General features: G+C 45.6%; 2 protein-coding genes across 3 annotated transcripts in view; both read right to left on the bottom strand.

Moving 5' to 3' along the window:
* USP12 (ubiquitin specific peptidase 12) overlaps positions 1 to 21,225 on the bottom strand; it is a 59,978-nt gene extending 38,753 nt beyond the window's left edge. Inside the window, exon 1 of one of the 2 annotated variants that reach the window (XM_061434911.1) lies at positions 20,996 to 21,225. In XM_061434911.1, the coding sequence (XP_061290895.1) occupies positions 20,996 to 21,043 (48 nt within the window). In that variant the 5' untranslated portion in view covers positions 21,044 to 21,225. Of the gene's footprint in view, positions 1 to 19,517; positions 20,610 to 20,995 lie in introns of those variants that run through there. The other variant, XM_061434910.1, reaches the window with a different exon arrangement.
* On the bottom strand, positions 21,167 to 21,805 carry LOC133258020 (RNA-binding protein cabeza-like). The gene has a single exon (XM_061434369.1). It carries the CDS (start codon positions 21,803 to 21,805, stop codon positions 21,167 to 21,169), a length of 639 nt encoding a protein of 212 aa, XP_061290353.1.
* Between the last annotated feature and the right edge of the window lie 1,528 nt (positions 21,806 to 23,333).

The following is a 23,333-nucleotide window of genomic DNA, read 5'->3' as shown; positions in this document are numbered from 1 at the left end:
TGCTCTCCATTCAGGTCCCCTTAAGTCTTTCCTACTACCAAAAATACTCTCACAGTTACTTCCTTCTGAACAGCGAAGAGTAAGCCGAGGAAGTCTGAAACAACCCCAACAAACAGTAATTCTAATTCCTCTAGAGAAGAAGTAAGGAACTTGAACACAACTTGAACGTAATTTTGTAATGCTAGAGACGTGATCTCATTACAGAATGTGATGGATGTTCTGCTGCTGCTGCTGCTAAGTTGCTTCAGTCGTGTCCGACTCCGTGCGACCCCATGGACTGCAGCCTACCAGGCTTCTCCATCCATGGGATTTTCCAGGCAAGAACACTGGAGTGGGTTGCCATTTCCTTCTCCAATGCATGAAAGTGGAAAGTGAAAGTGAAGTCGCTCAGTCGTGTCCGACTCTTAGTGACCCCATGGACTGCAGCCTACCAGGCTCTTCCATCCATGGATTTTCCAGGCAAGAGTACTGGAGTGGGGTGCCATTGCCTTCTCCCGATGGATGTTCTAACAAAGCTTTAAAATCACTTTTACAGGGAGCTGCCCTGGGGGTCCAGTGGCTAAGACTCCAAGCTCCCAATGCAGGGAGCCTGGGTTCGATCCCTGGTCTGAGAACTAGGTGCCACATGCCACAACTAAGACCCAGTGCAGCCAAATAAATAAAATAAATAGTCTTTTAAAAATCACTTTTATAAAGGAGAGACTAGGTCAGCAATTAGTGATATATTATGTGGGGTATCAGCAAACAAGCAGACGAAAAACAGTGCTCCATTCTGTGAACAGGAACGCCATCCCAAGCCACAGTATCCACCAGTGTCATAAAGAGAGACTTACACGTGATGCACTTAAACGAGAGAGGAGATGCCATGCAGACAAGCTGGGCCGGATGACACAAACACATCAGGAACAAAACACTGCTGCTAGAGGCACCTACAAGCAGCCTGAAGATGAACGAAGAGGCATCATAAAGTGAATGAAAACATTCATAGTTTTTTTTTTTTTTTTATCTCAGATCTCTAAGTGTAACAAAATTTATCAATTGAATACAGGTAATGCTTTATGGTCTCAGCTGCACCACCAAACATTTACATAAACACTTAGCCACTGAGGTCTATGAAAGACACAAATCCTAAGATATCGGCTGGTCTCTACGGAGGATACAATCATACGTCCACAAGTGCAGCCAGGAGCGCACTGGGGAGGGGGCCAGGACACATGTCTCCCCACCCAGAACACACGAGCTTTGTGTGAACAGGGTTCCTTCCGGCTAGAACTCAGGCAGGATTCCGTCTAGGAATCCTCCCACCACAGGCCTGAGTTACTGCGGAGTCTTGTTATCAAAGGACTGCTTCGTCATCATGAGTCTATGTGGAAAGCGATAGGGATTCTGAAATGACTTTGCACACGTGTGTGTAGCTGCCTACCCACTTGGCACCACCAGGACAAAGCAAGATGTGGACGAGGCGATCCCTATTTGCAGGGAACCCACAGCGTAGGAGAGGAGAACCAGGGCCCAACAGGAAAAGTTAATTTCAGTGATAACATGGTACCTGGGGTTCACCTCAAAATAACCCAGGAGGTGTACAGCAGGTGGGAAGGAAGAAGACAGGCTGGTCAAGAGACACTCTGGGCTGCAGACAGCAGATGGTGCATGGCGGCACGCGACATGAAGCGTTGACCCGAGAGACGTCTGTTTTTCTTTAGGAAAGAAGACTGCGCTTGGTTAAAACAGAATGGGAAACATGATGAACTGCCAAAGAAGTGATTCAGATAACGGATTCATTTAGAAAGAGGTGGCCCCTTCACAGAAAATAATCACAAGTAGGACATTTACCAAGCAAGGGGAGAAACAGGCCTCAGTCAGGCTGACTTCACACTGACAAGCTGCTGGGAAGGCATCACTGTGGTGGACAGAGTTAAAGGGCTCCCCTTGACTGCAGGAAGGGCCAGCAACTTGCTTCTAACCAACAGAATCTGACGAAGGTCATGGGACGACAATTCTTTGGTTATAGAAGACTCTGCACCGCTCCCTGGCGTGCTGTCTGACTCACTGACTGGCTCTGAAGGAACAGGCTGCCAGGAGCTGAGAGGACCATCCCAGGACAGAGAGGGGCCACGTGGAGGGGAGGGCTACATGGAGGAGGGCTCCCATGGAGAGGTCTCACAGCCAGGAACTGGAGGCGGCCTCTCAGTGCTGAGGGTTGTCTCCTACAGACAGCCGGCCAAAAGCCAGGCCCCTCCAACCTGTGCCCTCTGCAAGGCTGCAGTTGGTGCCCTGGCCAGAGGTCAGTTCCCATCAGAGCCTCACCTGGCAGTGGGTCTGCTCGATGACAAACGCATGCTGGTTTAAGCTGCGAACTTTGTGACAATCTTCAGTTCTGAAGCTCTACATTTGTCACAGTTTGTGCAGTGTTTGCCCCTTTAGTTTTGCCATCGTTCTGTCTCTTGAGTTTAAAGAAACACTGATTCTGGAACCCCAGGATACAACAGAGAGATCAACGTTGACCCTGCAGAAGGACCACGGTGCCCTGCTCTGTCTGAGACGGTGTGGACCAGGTGTCGGCACACATTTCAGTCCCAGAGGGCCCCAGGTGAGACGAGAACACAGCCTTGTATTCACATTCTACACCTTAAATCATTATCTTCCCAAGCACGACTGCACCTTTCATTCTTTTCAGTTTGCTCCAGCTGAACACCCTACACATCTCTATCTGTTACCGTTAACATTCTGCTGGACTTTGCCCAGATTAATGATTTCTTTGGTAAAGAAGTTCAGCGTACAGATCAAAATACCAACATTTAAGCTTGCAGACACATTCAACAGAGCTTTCCTTAGTTTACATCTAATGGAGGAAGATTCATTTCTGTAATGCTGATACATCCAATATCCCTACCACAGTAGTAAGGTTCCTCCAGCTTGCGCTACACACGTGTATAAAATTGTTTCTAAAAAAAAAATAAAAAATAAAATTGTTTCTAAAACAGTTGTTCTTAGATAAAACTTTAATGTCAGAAACCTCTTTAGAAAGACAGAGCTTTCCTACAGCAATTTCATATACGCAATTGAAGTCACTCAGTCATGCACGACTCTCTGCGACCCCATGGACTGTAGCCTACAGGGCCTCTCTGTCCATTGGATTGTCCTGGGAAGGGTACTGGAGTGGGTTGCCATTTCCTTCTCCAGGGGATCTTCCTGGCCAGGGATCGAATCCAGATCTCCTGCATTGCAGGCACACACTTTACCATCTGAGCCACCAGGGAAGCCCTAGGCCCACTTTATTTTATGTGGTACATGCATGCTAAGTCTCTTCATTTGCGTCCAACTCTTTGTGACCCCTGCTGGACTGTAGCCCACCAGGCTCCTCTGTGCATGGAATTCTCCAGGTAAGAACAGTGGAGTGAACTGCCATGCCCTCCTCCAGCGGACCTTAGGATATATATAAACGCAGGTGAAGTCACACACAGGTACTGCGTTGTGCATGAGAGACAGCATTAGAAAACTGCCACGGCTTGTCACAGGTGAGGAATGGACCTGTCAGGTCGAAGGAAGCCCTGATTTTGAGATGATCCATCAGAATCTGCCCACTTAGAATTCAATTCCTTTATTGAACACATAACTTTTAATTGAAAGGTTAATTTCTCCCACTAGAACCTAAACCAAGAAAGAGCTAAGTATAACTCAGAACCACCACAGAGAGATGGCCCTACCCCCCAGTGGCAAGTGCTCTGATGCCTCAGACTTTCCAGCTGCCGATGATGCCTGACACCAAGCGACTCCATCATGTCCTGGGCAGACCCTTCCCAGGGTCTGTCCCTCCCTTTCCACTCACCCCAAAACTGCCTGAATTTTGACTGAGGATTTCCACCTGAAATAAAAAGGTAATGTGCAGACAGGTCAAGCGAAGTACTACTATGTTATTAAAATTCACCTTGCTGATACAGGAAATTCATAACTTGATTGAGTATATAGTCAGCCATGAATACACAGGGTTCCTCGAGGACTACTTGAGAGCTGAAGAAGGGAGCTAACATTTATTGAACCAGATCCCTGATATACCATCTCATTTACTCCTCCTAGAAACCTCATGTGTGTGTGCTCAGTCACTTAGTTGTGTCTGACTCTTCGCCACCACATGGACTCTAGCCTGCCAGGCTCCTCTGTCCATGGGATTTCCTGGGGAAGAACACTGGAGTGGGTTGTCATTTCCTTCTCCAGAGGATCTGCCTAAGCCAGGGATCGAATTCACGTCTGCTACATAGCCAGGTGGGTATTTTACCACTGAGCCACCTGCGAGCCCCCCAATAACCTCAGAGCAGTGCTTCTGGACAACCGGTTAAGTGAGACAGTTATAAACCAAGACTCTGGACCCAGACTCAAGGGATCTGAACCCTAGATCTGCATGACGGTAGGAAAACTCCTTCAGCTTTTTATGCCTCAGTTTGCTTCCCTGTTGGCTCAGGTGGTAAAGATCAGATCAGATCAGATCAGATTAGTCGCTCAGTCGTGTCCGACTCTTTGCGACCCCGTGAATCGCAGTATGCCAGGCCTCCCTGTCCATCACCAACTCCCGGAGTTCACTGAGACTCACATCCATCGAGTCAGTGATGCCATCCAGCCATCTCATCCTCTGTCGTCCCCTTCTCCTCTTGCCCGCAATCCCGCCCAGCATCAGAGTCTTTTCCAATGAGTCAACTCTTCGCATGAGGTGGCCAAAGTACTGGAGTTGCAGCTTCAACATCATTCCCTCCAAAGAAATCCCAGGGCTGATCTCCTTCAGAATGGACTGGTTGGATCTCCTTGCAGTCCAAGGGACTCTCAAGAGTCTTCTCCAACACCACAGTTCAAAAGCATCAATTCTTCGGCACTCAGCCTTCTTTACAGTCCAACTCTCACATCCATACATGACCACAGGAAAAACCATAGCCTTGACTAGACGAACCTTTGTTGGCAAAGTAATGTCTCTGCTTTTGAATATGCTATCTAGGTTGGTCATAACTTTCCTTCCAAGGAATAAGCGTCTTCTAATTTCATGGCTGCAGTCACCATCTGCAGTGATTTTGGAGCCCAGAAAAGTAAAGTCTGACGCTGTTTCCACTGTTTCCCCATCTATTTCCCATGAAGTGATGGGACCGGATGCCATGATCTTCGTTTTCTGAATGTTGAGCTTTAAGCCAATTTTTTCACTCTCCACTTTCACTTTCATCAAGAGGCTTTTTAGATCCTCTTCACTTTCTGCCATAAGGATGGTGTCATCTGCATATCTGAGGTTACTGATATTTCTCCCGGCCATCTTGATTCCGGCTTGTGTTTCTTCCAGTCCAGTGTTTCTCATGATGTACTCTGCATAGAAGTTAAATAAGCAGGGTGACAATATACAGCCTTGACGTACTCCTTTTCCTATTTGGAACCAGTCTGTTGTTCCATGCCCAGTTCTAACTGTTGCTTCCTGACCTGCATACAAATTTTTCAAGAGGCAGATCAGGTGGTCTGGTATTCCCATCTCTTTCAGAATTTTCCACAGTTTATTGTGATCCACACAGTCAAAGGCTTTGGCATAGTCAAGAAAGCAGAAATAGATGTTTTTCTGGAACTCTCTTGCTTTTTCAATGATCCAGTGGATGATGGCAATTTGATCTCTGGTTCCTCTGCCTTTTCTAAAACCAGCTTGCACATCTGGAAGTTCACGGTTCACATATTGCTGAAGCCTGGCTTGGAGAATTTTGAGCATTAATTTACTAGCGTGTGAGATGAGTACAATTGTGCGGTAGTTTGAGCATTCTTTGGCATTGCCTTTCTTTGGGATTGGAATGAAAACTGACCTTTTCCAGTCCTGTGGCCACTGCTGAGTTTTCCAAATTTGTTGGCATATTGAGTGAAGCACTTCCACAGCATCATCTTTCAGGATTTGGAATAGCTCAACTGGAATTCCATCACCTCCACTAGCTTTGTTCATAGTGATGCTTTCTAAGGCCCACTTGACTTCACATTCCAGGATGTCTGGCTCTAGGTCAGTGATAACACCATCGTGATTATCTGGGTCGTGAAGATCTTTTTTGTACAGTTCTTCTGTGTATTCTTGCCATCTCTTATTAATATCTTCTGCTTCTGTTAGGTCCATACCATTTCTGTCCTTTATCGAGCCCATCTTTGCATGAAATGTTCCCTTGGTATCTCTAATTTTCTTGAAGAGATCTCTAGTCTTTCCCATTCTGTTGTTTTCCTCTATTTCTTTGCATTGATCGCTGAAGAAGGCTTTCTTATCTCTTCTTGCTATTCTTTGGAACTCTGCATTCAGATGTTTACATCTTTCCTTTTCTGCTTTGCTTTTCGCTTCTCTTCTTTTTCCACCTGCAATGCAGGAGACCTGGATTCGATCCCTGGGTTGGGAATATCCCCTGGAGAAGAGCACAGCTACCCATTCCAGTATTCTGGCCTGGAGAATTCCATGGACTGTATAGTCCACGGTGTCACAGAGTCAGACACGACTGAGTGACTTTCACTTTCACTTTTCCCACCCGTAAAGGAAAACAACAGTTCCGACCCCACAGAACTACCATGAAAACTAAATGGATTCATGTATGCAAAGGGCTTAGAATAATGACAAGTATGCAGTCAGCACTACCCAGCTATTACGCACATTATGTGGGGCCCACTTTATACAGAAAATAAACTCAAGGGTTGAAGGCAATAGGCCCATGACTGTAACTAATAAATGGCAGAGGGGAAAGCGCAACTCGGATAAGAATCACAGAGCTCCCCCTCCTCATCACACCCCCTTCCCAATGTCAGGTCCACCTCAGATCACTAGCGAAGTGCAAGACCTTCCCCAGGGAGTCTTCTTGAAAAACAACAGGCAGCAAAAACATGAGACTGAGTCCCACCTTCCCAGGTGGCAACAGCAGCCCCTCTGCATGAACCACATGTCATAATGTGGCTGAACCACAGTAACACTCAGGCTAAAACAGGCCTTATCCCTTTGGCTAAGGAACTAAATTATATACACTGTTTCCGCTGGAGAGTCAATGAGCACCAACTGACTGACTTTCAAAAAGACCTCTGGAAATCAGTCTGCTGGCTGGAGACTTCCTACATAACCACTCTCTTCCAATGCTTGCCATTCCAGTTTGGCAGCTTTTCAGAAGGAAGGACAAATTAATAATAATGTACACTAGCTCCCATTGAGCTTCAAACTAAACCATGATGCTTAAGGAGTTCATTCAGAATCTGCGCATCACTGTGAAATATCAGGACGTCAGATTTAGCTCCCCTGCACCACATACTTACTGTAAAGGGCCAGTTGTCAAAAGGTTCTTTTTAAACTCCAAAACTGTAAATCTGTAATTCTAAACTCTGGTTGTCAGAAGAGAGAATGAGAAACAACAAAAATAAATATATCTTGGTTTCTAAGAGGTCAGAGAATAGAAAGATACAAGAGCAAATAAAACGTCTGCTATGAGAGCGCTAGTATTAATAATTAACTCAATTACCCACAAGACAGTAAGAGCATATTTAATAATACAAATTGTGTTTTAAAAATCATGTCTGCCATGTATGGAAAAGACCAGGAGAGATACAAAAACATGTAATCAAATACGAGTAAATGATTAATGGGTTACTGGTGACTTCTGGCTTCTTTACACATTGCTGTCCATCACATTTTTTTCCTGTTATAATCAGTAAGACAGTAAAATTTCTTAGTAAGTATCCATGTAACTAAAAGAAAACATCACATATCTGTGAAAGACTTGGGAGTGGGAAGCTGGGTAGAAGGTAGCAAACGATCAATCACAAAGGAAAAAAAAAAATCGCACAGCTAACCAACTACATCCACTTCCAGAAAACGTCAGCCATCATTGGTTTAATGGAATATTAAGTGTCCACCACTGCACAGGTCCAATCTTGGCTCACAAGTGACGTTAGAGATATTTACACTAGTTAGTTTAAAAGACACTTAAACTGGTTGCTCCCCCCTCACCACCAAAAAACTACAGCTCTTTAAGTCCCTATCTGATTTCTGAAAGGATTGAGATGGCAATGTTTCTTTAAGCCACCCATTATGAACTGAACTGTATCCATTCCCACCCTCCCCACCAAAAAAAAAAAAAAAAAAGATGTATGTAAAACTTAACTCACAGCAGTGTGGATTGTGACCTTATTTAAAAACTGGGTCTTTACAGAAGTAATCAAGCTAGAATGAGGTCACTAAGGTGAACTCCAATTCAGTATGACTGGTGTCCTTTTAAAAAGGGGAATTGAGACATAGACACGCACAGAGGAAAAATGATATGAAGGGACACAGGGGAAGGTGGCCACTGACAAGCCACGGGACACCTGAGGCTCAGACTTCCAAGTGAGACTCTCAGATGCTGGCGGCGGGGCAGGGAGCCCAGCACCTTCCAAGGGCGCAGTACACTGTCCAGACCGTGGACTTGGACTCTGGCCTCCAGACTGTAAGACAATAAATTTCCCTTGTTCTAAGCCATTCAGTTTGCAGCTCCTGTTACAGAAGCCCTACAAAGCTAATACACCATCCGATAAGCATACAGGACACCCTCAAGAGCACTGCCTTTCCAAAGAGCTCACACCCAGCAATTTCATCTGTGGCATCAATACTCAGCAAGGCTAGTCTAAAGGCATGCCAATATACAACTCATGAAAGGAATTCACACTATCATTTCATTTTAGTTTGCTTCCAATTTTCTTAAGAATGTCTTCTGTGAGAATGTTTGTAATATTTAACTGCAGTAATATATTCTTGGTTGAGACACAATGATTTTGAATGAATTTAATCACTCTGGCCTATGAAGTTGATATATTATAACTGAAATGTACCACCCTAAAAAAAACAAACAAACTTTCAACTGAATGGTATAGGCATTTAACATAAACCCGAATTTAAGAATCTATAGGTCATAAACACACAGACCCACAACCAGGCATGTGATAGTGAAAACGCTGAAAGTCAAAGACAAGGAGAAAAAATTCAAAGCAGTGTGAGAAAAAGGACGAGTCACTTAGAAGGGACACCTTCTCAGCAGGAGCAAGGCTGAGGAGGTGGGGTAATGCATTCAAAGTGCTCCCTTTTAAAATCCTCATTTTAATAGTTCCAAACAATTTATGCAACCTCAGAGGTGTATCTACCACCCCAGGTCTAACACACAGGGGGACAGGTGGGAGGACAAGAGAGAGAGGCACCACCCCGCCTCGAAAGTGACCACGGAGATGAGCCAGCTCATCACTAACACAACATACAGGGTGGTATAAGAACCACAGCGCAGTTCCTGGAGCGAAAAGGAGAGAAGATGACATCTGGGGTGAAAACTGCAACCACGGGAGAGAGGCGGGAGGACACGCGAGAGGCAGCCACGCCGCCTCGAAAGGACAAAAATAAAAACAAACCATAAGCAGAGATGAGAAAAGGTAAGAGAGTCCACTTTTCGGTCGAAAAGGGCAACGTATGAGCGTCTTCAAAGAAGACAACGAGGCAGATTGCAAGCGTGGTCAAGGGGTGAGGGCTGGATTTTCACAGGGAAAACCCACCAGAGCGCTCACAGGTGCCTCTAGGTTTCTCCTGCTGGGCTGACCAGCTCCCCCGGGGCACCTGCTTAACCAGGGAGGGGAATCGTCCTGTGGGCTGGCTGCATCCCCTGGGAGGGAGACGTACGCTTCCTTCAAGTTAAAATACGCAGCAAAAACAAATGAAACTCACTAGTAAACTAGAGAAACTAGTTTTGAAAAAAAAAAAAATGAACTGTCTTTTTAAAGAATGACATGCAAATTAACGAAAACAAAAATAATAAATTTGCCTAGCAGAGTCGTTAATACAGTACCTGGGGTTTCGTTTTTGATCAACTGTATCTAGTTTTGAGCCTTTGACATTTCAAAACTGTTCCGACTTCTGTTCACCTTTAGTAACCCTGATTCCCTCAGGGGGACACGGAGAACACTTGATTTCCATTCCTCGCCTGCTCCTGGATGAACCAAAGCCACGTCATTCACAGCCGAAGTCTGAAACCGTCTAAACATGCTGTCTTGTTCAGTAGAAACCAGAACACCCTTCCTCTGCTATTTCAAGACACATCTTCCTCGTGCAAACTTCTAAGTACCAACTGCTACCCCAAGGTACCACCTTGATCATCCTGCAGAAGAGCACTTCCGTGAAGCAGATTAAACACCAGGGAATCGTCCCAACATCAGGGAAAGCAAACAAACCAAAAAACAAAACAAAACTGTGGAACAACATTCTAGGGAAGAAAGAAAAAAAAATTCTTCAAAATGACAGTGGCTGGCTTTCTGGACTGAGGTTCAGAGCAGCGGAAATGTTTATGTCTACAGGATCTCACATTATAAACATATTTTCCACTCCAGAGAATAGGGGGCTCTTATTTTCTACTTTCCTTGCCCCTAGGACTTACTCCACTGCTTCCTTTCTTTGTGCCCAGATGGGCTCTCTTTCTACAATCCTAACTTGAAAGAATTACTAAAGCTTTCTTTTCAGGCATTCCTGAAAAACTCAGGTAGATGAATACTATAGAGATTAACACAATTGATTCACTATAATTTTAGACCTTAAAAAAAAAATGGCACTAGAAGGAAACAACAAGAAGTTAGCTGACATCACAAGTAAACTGCTCCCTCATAGCACAAATAATTTGGCAATGAACTGCATGTCGTAGGAGAACCAAGCCCACAGATACCTCATTAGAAAGAAAAGAAAAAAAAAGTCTATGAACCATAAATCCCTAAAAGACTTTTTTAATGAAAGAGAACCTAAAATTGTGCTTCATCAGTTACCTGAGCACCGCAAGACCAGGATCACTAAAACACTCATTTTCAAACTCTGCACTGACTTCTATTTCGTCAAAGGGAACCTGGGAGCCCGCTGCCATGCCACAGCCCAGGTGGCCAGACACGCCCCGCCCTCTGCCCCTGAGGACGAATGCCCATCACCAACCACCACGGGGATCTCCATTTATGTTTCCAGTGCAAAGAAAGCAGTTCCACATGGATCACCTCCCTTCACAGGCTTTCTCTCATTTGATCTAATGGGGAGAATGATTCCATCTCACAGTAAGTGGTCCATCCAAATACACATAATTAGTAAGTGGAGTGGGACTCAAAGCTACACACACATACAGAGAAGCTTAGAAATTAGGGACAAAAAAATTTCCCAAATTCTTGTTTAAAAAGGAAAGAAAAACAATTTTATCTCAACCATGAAAGAGGCAACGTATTGTCTTGTAGATACCATCACGGACTAGGGAGTCAAGAAACAGGGATCTCACCTCCAGTCGCTTTGGGGACGACTTGAAGCTTGTTTTTGTACTCTGTGAAAGTGGGGCTGATATTTCCTAAGCTTTCCTCGCTCTGAAAGGATCTTCAAGATGACAGATGTGAGAAGGAGTATGAGACTAACAAAAAAAGGACTTGAATGATCTTAAAATATCTAGAAAAGCTATCTGCACATTAAGTTCTTAGAGGTGATGGTAGTATTGTGTTGTTATATACATTGTCCTTTTGTTTTACAAAGGTTTTTAAGCGATATTTAGTTCTTTATGTAATCTGATAGTTCCTTCCCTATAATACAGATGAATTTAATCCATTTAGATTTATTATAATTAATAAAACAGCTTTCTTCCATTTTACTTTGGTTTTCTGTTCATCTTTTTCTTTTGTTTTTTTTTTTTTCAATCTTATATTTCCTATTTTCCTGCCCTCAGAATTTGAGTGATAAAGTTTCAGCTAGTTTGGAAACAAGGAAAATCATTTCTTGTATAGGTATATATTTAGCCTTCATTTTTACCATGCATATACAACTTACAATTTTCTAATACTGTTTTTGGGGAGGTTTTTTGGATAGGGGACAAGACTTTTAACAAGTTTTTAACTACCATTAGTCCCTTCTACTTCATCATGTTATTGTCACCATATTTTTTAAAAGCAACGTTTTAACAATCAATGTAGTAAAATTTACCAATGTACCTTTATCAACTCCACTATACCTTTATCCCAACTCTCCTCTGAACTTACACCTGCTCAGGATAAATGCAGATCCCAGGAGGCTGCACCTCTGCTCACCTCTGGAATCCCCTCTCTTCCTGCTCACACAATGACTGACTTCCTTGCACTAAATTCAACCCTGAATATTCACTGGAAGGACTGATGCTGAAACTGAAGCTCCAATACTTGGGCCACCTGATGCAAAGAGCCGACTCACTGGAAAAGACTCCGATGCTGGGAAAGACTGAGGGCAAGAGAAGGGGGCAGCAGAGGATGAGATGGTTACATAGCATCAGTGATTCAGTGGACACGAATTTGAGCAAATTCCGGGAGACACTGGAGGACAGTGTCTGGCGTGCTGGAAGCCTGGCGTGCTGCAGTCCATGGGATCGCAAGAAGTCGGACACAACTGAGCAACTGAACAACAGCAACAGCACTAAGTTCCAATCTCTTCCGAGAGGTTTCCTCCCCAAGCCCTCGTCTCTTTCCCAGGGAGAAATGACCACTTCCTCTTTCCCATACTGATTATTCCTCACTCCTGATGTGCTGTATACGTCTGGCCTCCTTCCCGACCTTTTTCTCATCATGGTACACATAGTGAGTACTAAGTGTGGAGCCCACAGGAACATACAGGTAAGACTATTCTCATGCGTACTTGTCTGCTAAGTCGCTTCGGTCGAGTCCGACTCTTTGTGGACCCCTGGACTGTAGCCCGCCAGGCTCCTCTGTCCATGGGATTCTCCAGGCAAGAATACTGGAGTGGGCTGCCATTTCCCTCTCTAGGGGATCTTCCCGACCCAGGGACTGAACCCACGTCTCTCATGTCTCCTGCACTGGCAGGCGGGTTCTTTTCTGGATGCAAATTGGTCAAGGGTCTCTGGTCAATCCAGACAGCTCCTGGTTGCCCAGCAGCCAAGAAGATTTCTCTCTGGGCACAACTATGACCTATTTGGGACACACTGAACGGGAAGGTCCTGTGAGACCAGAGCTCATCATGCTCATCTTCATATTCTCAGTACCGCACGCACCCTGACAGCATGCAGGTCCCCGCGAATACTTCCTCAAAGCACTTATGAAGAAAAGGCATTCTTTACGGGGGGGAACAAAAAAGAACACATCGCTATTAGCTTAAAAAGAATAAATCCATCACGCCTTCCATGAAAAGCATTTACACACTTAGCATCAGGAAGAAGCCTGGCTTAGGTCACTGAAAGAAAAAGGACTAAAATAAAACCAAAGGCAACAATACTCTAACTCCTTTAAAATATACCATGATGAGACCACTATTCACAAGTAGAAAGTGCAGGGTTGGTCCCTGAACCTATGAAGCATTTCAATAAGAATATCTGTCAGCTGGCACTGGAAAAATATCCACTTGTTCTGAGCTGGAAAAAAATTTTTACTGGCCTGCAGCTTTCGATGTGTGGATTACTACAGATGGAGGTCCTAAGCAAGCTTCGACATGGTTCTATAGACGTCACACAACTCTGAGAAAAAGCTGATCTTTCTTTGGAAGCCACAGCAGCAAAGGATAAGCCAGTGAACATACAGGATTATGAAGACCCACACCACTCACACAATCACATTCTATATTAAATATCATGTACTTCACAGCATCACGAAATTCTTCTTGATTGAGTACTTCTGGGAAAGTAGACGTCAGGGTTTTTCTTCCAAGATGAATTATGTATACAAAAACCATTTCTCTCATCTCCTTCTAATATAAATTCTGTGCATAAGGTTTTAAATGATGATGACTTCTATATGGGTATTTTCAACAGTACTGGGTCTCTGGATTATTGATTCAGCATCTCATATAACTCACCGTTATACCTGGCATTTACCTTTTTCTTCCAACACAAACCATTTTACAGATATTTCAACAATCCTCTTCGAAAAGCAGGTTTGGTAACTGCACCACAGGCCAACAAGAGGTGTCACCCTGGTAGGGGACCAGGGCATGAAGGAATCAAATGCAACAATGTGGCCCCAGGGAAGAACAGGAAAATCCAAAAGGAAATAAGGCCTGAAGCTGACTTTAAAACACAAACTCCATTCTACCAATGATGACAAGTTGGTGTGCTTTTTTTCAGTATAAAAAATAAGACTTTTCTTCTCAAAGTACTATTCCCAACTTATCTAAACTTCTCAAACATGTTTGAGAATGTTGCAAATTTAGACCATTTTTATTCCCAGCCAAAAGCAGTAGTTCCTACAAACTACTCAAAACAGGAGAAAAAAGACAATCCACATTCTTAGTTTGAATATTATGATCTAACCCACTTAACTTCAAAATAAATGTGTGCTTTCTCAGAAGCATATACTATTAATAAACTCATGTTGCTTATGATAAAAATGAACTAAAATAACTACATTTTATTTAAAAGATTTCCATTTTGGTTACTAGTATTTGCTAACCTGACATTAACTAGAAGTGCCAATGAGTCCTTACCTCATGGAGGGGAGCAAACCACTTTACAAAGATAATAATAAGAACTACAAACACAACAGATGATTAGTCATGGGCCAGTACCATTCTAGAACCCTATAAAGTGGACGTTATTTCACCCCCATTTTACAGATAAGAAAATCGTGGTACAGAGAACTAATTTGTCCAAGATCACACTCACACCCATGAAAATAAATGTGGAATCTCAAAAAGGGCTTATACCTGCTGAGTAACTCAGTCGTGTCTGACTGTTTGCAACCCGATGGATGCAAAGGCTCCTCTGTCCATGGGATTCTCCAGGCATGAACACTGGAGCGGGTTGCCATTTCCTTCTCCAGGGGATCTTCCTAACCCAGGGATTGAACCTAGGTCTCTTGCATTGCAGGTAGATTCCTTACCATCTGAGCCACCAGGAAAGCCCTCAAAAAGGGCAGCAATTCAAAAATCTTTAAAAAATGGTATCGGAAAAGAAAAAACTGTCGAAAATAAGTAAACAGCTATGTGGATTGAGCCCCTTAATGAATAAAATAGTGATATCGCTGCTGCTGCTGCTAAGTCGCTTCAGTCGTGTCCAACCCTGTGTGACCCCATAGACTGCAGCCCACCAGGCTTCCCCGTCCCTGGGATTCTCCAGGCAAAAACACTGGAGTGGGTTGCCATTTCCTTCTCCAATGCATGAAAGTGAAAAGAGAAAGTGAAGTCGCTCAGTCGTGTCCGACTCTTAGCGACCCCATGGACCACAGCCCACCAGGCTCCCCGTCCATGGGATTTTCCAGGCAAGAGTACTGGAGTGGGTCCCACTGCCTTCTCCACCTCCACTAAATGCTTTTGAAAGAACAAACATTTACTTTGGACCATAATTATCCATAAATTCCACAACATTTTTTAAAAACTAGCAAACTAGGTATAATCCATATTTAACTATATCTAATTCCATGCTCTTCATGTTATCTAAAACATGATCAGATGCAACCTACTGAACAGGAGAAACTACTGTAAATCATATATCTGCTAAGGGACTAATATCCAAAATATATGAAAGAACTAATACAAATCAATAGCAAAAAGCCAATCCAATTACAAAGCAGGCAGAAGATCTCAACAGACACCTTTTGAAAAAAACACACACACATTTGCCAAAAGTTACATGAAAAGATACTCTACATCATTAATCACCAGGGAAATACAAATCAAAACCACAAGGAAGTATCACCTCACACCTGTTAGAATGTGTCAAAAAGACAAAAAATAACAAGTGTTAGTGGGGAGGTGGAGAAAAGAGAATCTGCTCACTGTTGGCAGGAATGTAAGTTGATACAGCAACTATGGAAAACAATATGGAGGCTCCTCAAAAAATTAAAAATAGAACTACCATATGATCCAGCAATTCCTCTTCTGGACATTTACCACATCAAATGAGAACACTAATCCAAAAAGATAAATGGACCCCTATGTTCAGTGCAGCACTATTTACAATAGCCAAGATATGGAAAAAAACTATCTAAATGTTCATCAGTGGATGAATGGATAAAGAACATGAGGTATGTGTATACAATGGAATGTTACTCAAACACTAAAAAAAAATCTTGCCATTGCCAACAACATGAATGGATATTACTGTTATTATGCTAGGTGAAATAAGTCAGACAGACAAATACCACATAAGCTCACTTATATGTGGTATCTTAAAAAAAAAAAAAAAAAAAAAGGCTCATAGATACAGAGAACAAGAGTGGTGGCTGCCAGAGGCGACAAGGGTGAAGTGTGGAGAGAACTGGGCGAAGGAGGTCAAAAAAGTAAAAGTAAAATTAATTAATTAAACATGATTAACATTCCCAAAATGATGAAATCAACAGTCAATTTATAAACTCTAAAAGGATTAGAGAATACTGAGTTTTAGATCTAGAAGGAAACAAACACAGAAGGAATATTTATTAGCGTCTAGTCCAACCCCTTTATTTTACAAATGAGAAAAATGAACTCGGAAAGTTTTAAGAGACTTTCCCATATGCGAAGATCTAAATGTCAAAATCTGGACTAGAGTTTTCCTTCTGGTCCAACTGCTCTTTTTAATTATACCATGCGGTAGGACACATTATAAAATACTATATTAAGCTTCTAGAAAGGAGCTACTGAGAGAGAAATCAAAACAAAATCAGATCGTTTAAATCTAAAAAATGAAGATTGCTGGAAACGAATTAATGCTAGATAAGTGCTTACATAATCTTTCTGGAGACAATAAAACTTTCAGGTAAGCTTCAGTTAATCTGACTTTAAAGGGAGGCTGGTGGCTCAGTGTTAAAGAATCTGCCTGCTAATACAGGAGACACAGGTTCGAGGGTTTGATCCCTGATGGTGGAAGATCTCACATACCTCAGGCAACTAAAGCCCATGCACCCCAACTTCTGAGTTGTGGCTGCACAACAAGAGAAGCCACCACAATGAGAAGTCTGTGCACCACAACTAAAGAAAGCCCTTGAGCAGCAACAAAGACCCAGAGCAGCCAAAAATAGGTGAATTTTTTTTTTAAGACAAAACAAGCTCTGGGGGTGGGGAGGAGGGTAAAGTAAATTATTTTCTGCTGCCTTCAGAGTTTCCAAACTCTTTTTAATAGAATATTTTCCAAATTTTCTATAATGAGAATAATTTTTTATGTCCAGTATGTATTCTGGCCAAATTCAGAAGATCAGCTGGCTTAAATAAAACTTATTCTCAACGATTTATCCACTAAGGTCCTCAAACACCTCTTCAAACATTTCCTATCCAACCAATTATATGACAGAAGACTCCTTATTTTTGAAGTTTTCATCCCTCCTAAGTTAAAGTTAAAAACGGCAAAATTAGAAAACCAACAGCAACTCACTTTAAATATTCCTGTCACAGAAACACTAATTTTACTACTAAAATATAGATAAAAATTAATTAAATATTTCGCTAATAAAAGAACTACATCCACCCTTCCCTGGTGGCTCAGATGGTAAAGAATCTGTCTGCAATGCAGGAGACCTGGGTGCGATCCCTGGGTCAGGAAGATCCCCTGGAGAAGGGAATGGCAACCCACTCCAGTATTCTTGCCCGGAGAATCCCCATGAGCTACAGTCCACGGGGTTGCAAAGTCAGACATGAATGAGCAACTGAGCACAGCACATCCACCCTATTTCCTAAGAAGGAACACAGAATGTTATTATTTAATAGAATATTCAGACTACAAGAAGAGCCTACCCCACAGCCTCATTCTCATGAACAAGGCACCATGGGTGAGTGACCCCAGTGAGACTCAATAAGACAAGACAAGTAGCCAGTCTCAACTGTGACTTTCCTGCAGTAAGTACAGTCAGTTTCAAGATTCCCACGCCTTTTTCGAAGCGAACTTGTCAGACACCAAGCTGCAGATTATGCTCTTGGCTTAGCAGTCCCATGTTCCAGGGGACCTAGCTGACTCCAGAGACTGGGGACGGGCAAGAAGCCAGGCCACCCCACCACCTACCACCTTCCTTTGCCACAACTTCTCCTTTACTTAAGCCCCGGCCCATGCCCCTTCCCCGGCCAGGACTCCTACAACCCAAACAAGCCTAGATGCCTCTCACATCCCGGGAGCACCCCCTACTGTGACGGCCCTGACCCGTGTGGTCACCAGGTCCCAGCCGCTACAAGCTGCTCTACAACTTCACTTTGATTTCCAAACGCAGGCCGCCTCTCTACATGCATTTGTCACTTTCCCATTATTTCACCACGATGAAGTACAAATTAAATATTGGGTAAATACTCCGTGCCAGGCCCTCAAGTCAGGAGCTACTTTGGCGGCAAAACAAGCACCATGTGATACTGAAATTATTTCCTGGACATCATAAATAAGAGGGGTTTCTAGAGGCACCCTGCAGATGGATTCCCTGCAGCCTAAACGCAATCCCTCACTCGATTAGGCTGTAACATTGACTTAAGAGCAACAAACTTGACTAACATTCCCATGCCAGCAGAACAGTGATCTAGGAGAAGGCACTTTGGAAGAGATTCGCTTTTAACAGGTACTTAATGCAATCCAAGTCCAAGGGACTGCTGATTTGCCCAAGTGCCTTATGTTGACAGGTGAAATAAAATTCTGTCAACTTTATTATTTATAGTATAAAATGTCAACTCATTATAAATGTTTTCACAGCTGCTGATTCTCTGAGAGATCCAGCCCCCTCCTCCCACCACCCAACACACAACCTCAATCTCAGCCACATTTAGCGAAACTCACTCCCCCCAGTCATTGGCATGGGACAGAAGGGACCCGGACAAACTCTTGACCGTCCGCAGAAGGTAGTGCTCTACCAAACTGCACAAATAAACAACAGTCCCTCCGCTTAAGGCCTTTACAATCTATCATAATAAGGCGATAAGAGAAAACTTTACAACATAGCTAGTGTGGGAAGTACCACTGAGATTAAAAAAATGCTGTGAAAAGACATGAGTGGGGATGAAGGCTGGGGATGGACAGCTGTAAGATTATTCAAGTAAGGCTACCTGCTTGAGAGAGAGCTGTGAATGCACCAGAAATCTACAAAGGCACACAGGTAAATACTTTGCTTTGCTTCGTTGTCTACTTGGTGATATCTCAGAAGATAGGCTGAAGTGCTCCTTAAGCAAAAGATCGCAGGCTACTTTGAGATGTTCGGCTCTATCTCGGACAGCGTCAGAGTTTTTATTCAAATATGAAAACTGACACACCCAACTTTAACACTGCTTCAGGAGCAATCTCATTTGGCTGAGCACTGATGTTTCTGTATCTGCCAACAATACACACATTACACTACATGCAATTAATGCACCAGAGCAGAAGCCCTAGAAAGAACTCTAGAGTATAAGGTTCTTGAGATCAAGATCCCACTCAGTGTTTGACATGGCAAATTGCTCTGCCTCATTTTCTTAATGTGACTAGTGCATCTATAAATTCGTTAATGTGAATGACGCTTGTTTCCCTTAACTAGAAGGTAAACAACCATGAAAGCAAGAGTCCCACTTGACTACTGTTGTATCCCCAGCGCTCAGCACACCCTCCTGTACGAAGTAGGTGCTAAATGTATACCTGAAATACTGGAGTGGATGAGCAGGCAGTAAGACAGACACATCTCTCCAGAATCTCTAGACTTTGACAGGGAACCATGACCCGGCAATCTGTGCAGGCTCAGCAATCTGGTGAGATTATCGAGATTATCATTTTCAAAGACTTAATTATCACATTCCTTCTGAAACAGAGTAAGATGATAACTGACACATCTAAGCGTAATTAATGTACCTGACCCTTGGAAATCATCCTTTAAAACGGTCCCTTTAACATCAATGCTTTCCTAAAACGTGAACTGTTCGAGAAAAACATCCACTTGAGGAAATGGACTCTTCATGATTCATTCTTCAGCGTGATGTCTTTAATACTGTAGATTTTAATCCCACCTGATTTCAGCCATTTTTAAAAATACTGTTTCTCAGGGTGCAGTTCAGAAATCTGCGGCTAAAAGCCATCTTTCCGATCGGATTCGCCGCTCCTTCAAGAAAGGTACAGGAAATGTACCACCCATACGAGGAAGACAGCTGGTGGGGGGCGGGGGGAATTTCCCACAGGCACAAAAAGGGCTGGGAAGGCGTAAAACAGAAGGAAAGACTGCAGGAGTCTTTAATAAACGTGATCGCTAGGCCCACGTGGTAGAAGAATAACTTTTTTTTTTTCCTGAGACGGCTCATAACTAAGATCGCCAGAGAGATCGCCAGATGTTAAAGCCATAAGGAACTAAGGAAACGAATTCGCCCCCATCGTGTGGAGTGACAACGGGTACCCCGGCCACGCACAGAACACCAAGATTTAAACGCACGTTCGCTCTGCTTAACTCGGGACTTGTCCACGAGGCAGGAGCTCTTTTCCCCTGAAGCTCTTTTCCCCTTCTACTTAAAAGCCCCCGACACGACACAAGACAGCGATGCTGCTGCCGTCTGTTCCCGCACAGAAATACTTCCAAGTCACACACCGATGCGTCTAGTGCGTTCAAGTAAACAAACGACAGGAACGCTTAAGCTGTTCTCAGGATCGGCGGGCATTCCCAGACAAGACTCCCCGGCTGCAAACCGGGGAGCTCAGTCACCTCCGAGGAGGAGACACGGTGGGGAGGAGGGGGGGGTCAGTTTCGACAGCACTTTAAAGTTTCCCCCTTCGCACACACACACACCCGTCCCCCGGGCCCGGCGAGGGGACGCGGCCTCGCCAGGGCGCGGGGAGCAGACCTGCGCCGACTTCCGTGCGCGCGGGCCGGCAGCGGGACCTACCTACCCCGCCTCGGCCCCGCGCGCTCCGGACGCAAAGGCTGGGGCACCACGCGCGTGCTCCCGCCTCCGGCCCCCCAGAGCCGCGGCGATCGGGAGCACCGCCGGCCCGCGCCCCTCCCTGCCCCCGCGCGCCCCGGGGCCGCTCCGCCCGCGCTCGGGCCGCGCCGTCCAACCGCCCCCGGCCGGCCCCGCGCTAGGCCCCGCGGGCGGCAAGGGCGGGGACGCTGGCCGCCCGCCTGCCGCACCTACCATGGTACAGATGGAGGCGAGTTTGGAGACCGTCATTAGGATTTCCATCCGCCCAGCGCCATCTTCCACCGAATCGCGGCGGCGGCGGCGGGCGGGGAGGGAGGCAGCCGGGCCGCCCGCTCGCACCGCGGGCCGACCCCGAGCCGCCGCGGACCCACGCACCAAGCCTGCTCAGCCGCCGCTGCCGCTTTCGCCGCCGGCGCTCCGGCACTCCCCGTCGCGGGCCCCAGCCCCCGCCCGCCCCCGGCTCCTCCCCGGCGCAGGGCGCAACCGCTGCCTCCGGGCCCGCGCCTGCCCGCCGCGCACCCCGCCCAGCGCGCTGGGGAGCGGGCTCCGCCGAGGCCCTAATGCCCAGCCTGCCCGGCAGCTGCGCGGCCCGGCGGCGCGCCCGCCCCGCCCACCGCCACCGCCACCGCCTCCGCCCCGCCCCTCCGCCACCCCGCCCCTCCCACCTCCGCGCTCCCTGACCAGTCCCGCGCCGGTCCCGCCCGCCGCCGCCGCCCCGCCCCGCCCACCGCCGCGCACCCCCGCCCTCTCCCGTGCCGGCCCCGCCCACAGCAGCGAGCCCCGCCCGCCGCCTCGAGCCCCGCCCACTCCCGCGCCGGGCCCGCCCTCTCCCCGCGGACATCTCCCTCCACCTCCCTCCTCCTCCCTGAACGCGCCACTCTGGGAACTCCCGCGCCGGCTCCACCCCGCGCTCGGCCGGGGCGGGGCTCGAGCGGCACCGCCTCCCGCCCGCGGCCCTCGCGGTCCTAGAGCCTCCGCTTCGAGTGAGGGACGAAGAGGGTCGCGGGGGCGACCAGCGCCCATCCTGAAAGGAGCTGACCTCCAGCCTCTAGCACGGCCGAAGGAACAGCTAGCCTCCACTGCCCAGAAAACTGAGGGGCGGTCTCGATAATCCTGGGTGCGATGGGAGGAAACCTGCTTCTGGACGGTTAAAATAGCCCAGGTCATCCAACATCCCAAACAGCTAAAATACAAGGTGGTTTGTCTCTTTTTACACACTTTGGGTGAATAACCTGGGTCAAAACACCATGATTTAGCGAAAGACAAATTAATTCAATAAACGTGAAAGGGGCAAAGAAGAAACTATATATATTAAGCTCTTTGAATCAAGAAAGGTAAATTACGAGGAAGGGGGCGAAGCTGCTTTCCTGCCTGCTTCTTGGCCATAAATTTAGAATTTGGTTATAAATATAGTTTCTAAATATATTTGTTCTGAAAGTCGAGTTGCAAAATAGGAAAGATCTCAACCTAGCAGTGATGATGATGTTCCCAGGGACAAGTAGTCCCGCAAGTGAGAAAAAGGTCCTGTGAGAAATGGTGAAGCTGGTGTTAGCCAGGAGGACAGTTAGCATTTTCCACTTTTGTAAAATGCATCATTGCACCCTGTCCTTCCTGTCAGGCATCTCAGCTTCACTTCTTCCTATTTGAGAAAGAAGTTCAAGTTAATAGAATATAAACTATTGTATTAGCCTGCATGTATGCTCAGTCACTCAGTCGTGTCTGACTGTTACCGACCCCAAGGACTGTGGCTGGCCAGGCTCCTCTGTCCATGGGATTCTCTAGGCAAGAACACTGGGGTGGGTTGCCATTCCCTTCTCCAGGGGAATCTTCCCCACACAGGGATCAAACCTGCATCTCCTGTGGCTCCTGCATTGGCAGGCGGATTCTCCACCACTGAGCCACCTGGGAAGCCCTTATTGTATTAGAAAGCTGTGATTTTTCACAATTAAAGAACTGTGGTCATGTAATGCTTTTTGGGTTCCCCCATTTCAGTGGGGCAGAAATTCAGACATATATCTAAAATCAGATATTCCTTATCTCCTCAGTTCAAAACATTCAAAAAAACAAAACATTCAAACAAAATTTAGGTGAAAAATAGATTTCTGGTACATGCATGCTGTTTCCATAGTGATTTCCATTATAAGCTTGCTTGGGGGGAAAATAAATTGCAAACAGAATGTAACTAAGTCCCATAGTAGCTGGCCTGATGCTCCAGGCACCTGCCTCCTGGGAAGCCAGGCCCACCCTCTTTGCCCTGATACCTGAGCCAGTACTAGAAAACTCCAAAACACACGTTCAGGGTGTTGGGTGCTCATCTCCCTGTTTCTCTGCCCAGACGGGAAAGTATCACCCACCTGAATTCCTTCTTGCTATGGTCCATTTTGCTTAGGCCCCCAGTGTGTGCCTGGGCCTCCTACCAGTGTCACCATGCCCCTTGATGCTGTCTCCCTATTTGGGTTGACATCTATCTTCATCTTGTCCCATCAAGCAGGTCCACACCAGAACTTGAGCCCCACCTCTATCTATGCTGCCCACCGAGATCTTTCCTTGT

This window comes from Bos javanicus, chromosome 12 (genome assembly GCF_032452875.1).
Source record: "Bos javanicus breed banteng chromosome 12, ARS-OSU_banteng_1.0, whole genome shotgun sequence".
In the NCBI taxonomy this organism is placed as follows: domain Eukaryota; kingdom Metazoa; phylum Chordata; class Mammalia; order Artiodactyla; family Bovidae; genus Bos; species Bos javanicus.
The sequence above is the reverse complement of the archived record's forward strand: the minus strand, read 5'-3'. Positions and strand labels throughout refer to the sequence as shown.

Bases quoted from the DNA above. Each gene is read 5' to 3' on its own strand.
- LOC133258020 (XM_061434369.1), bottom strand. From the start codon at position 21,805: ATGGGCGCTGGTCGCCCCCGCGACCCTCTTCGTCCCTCACTCGAAGCG.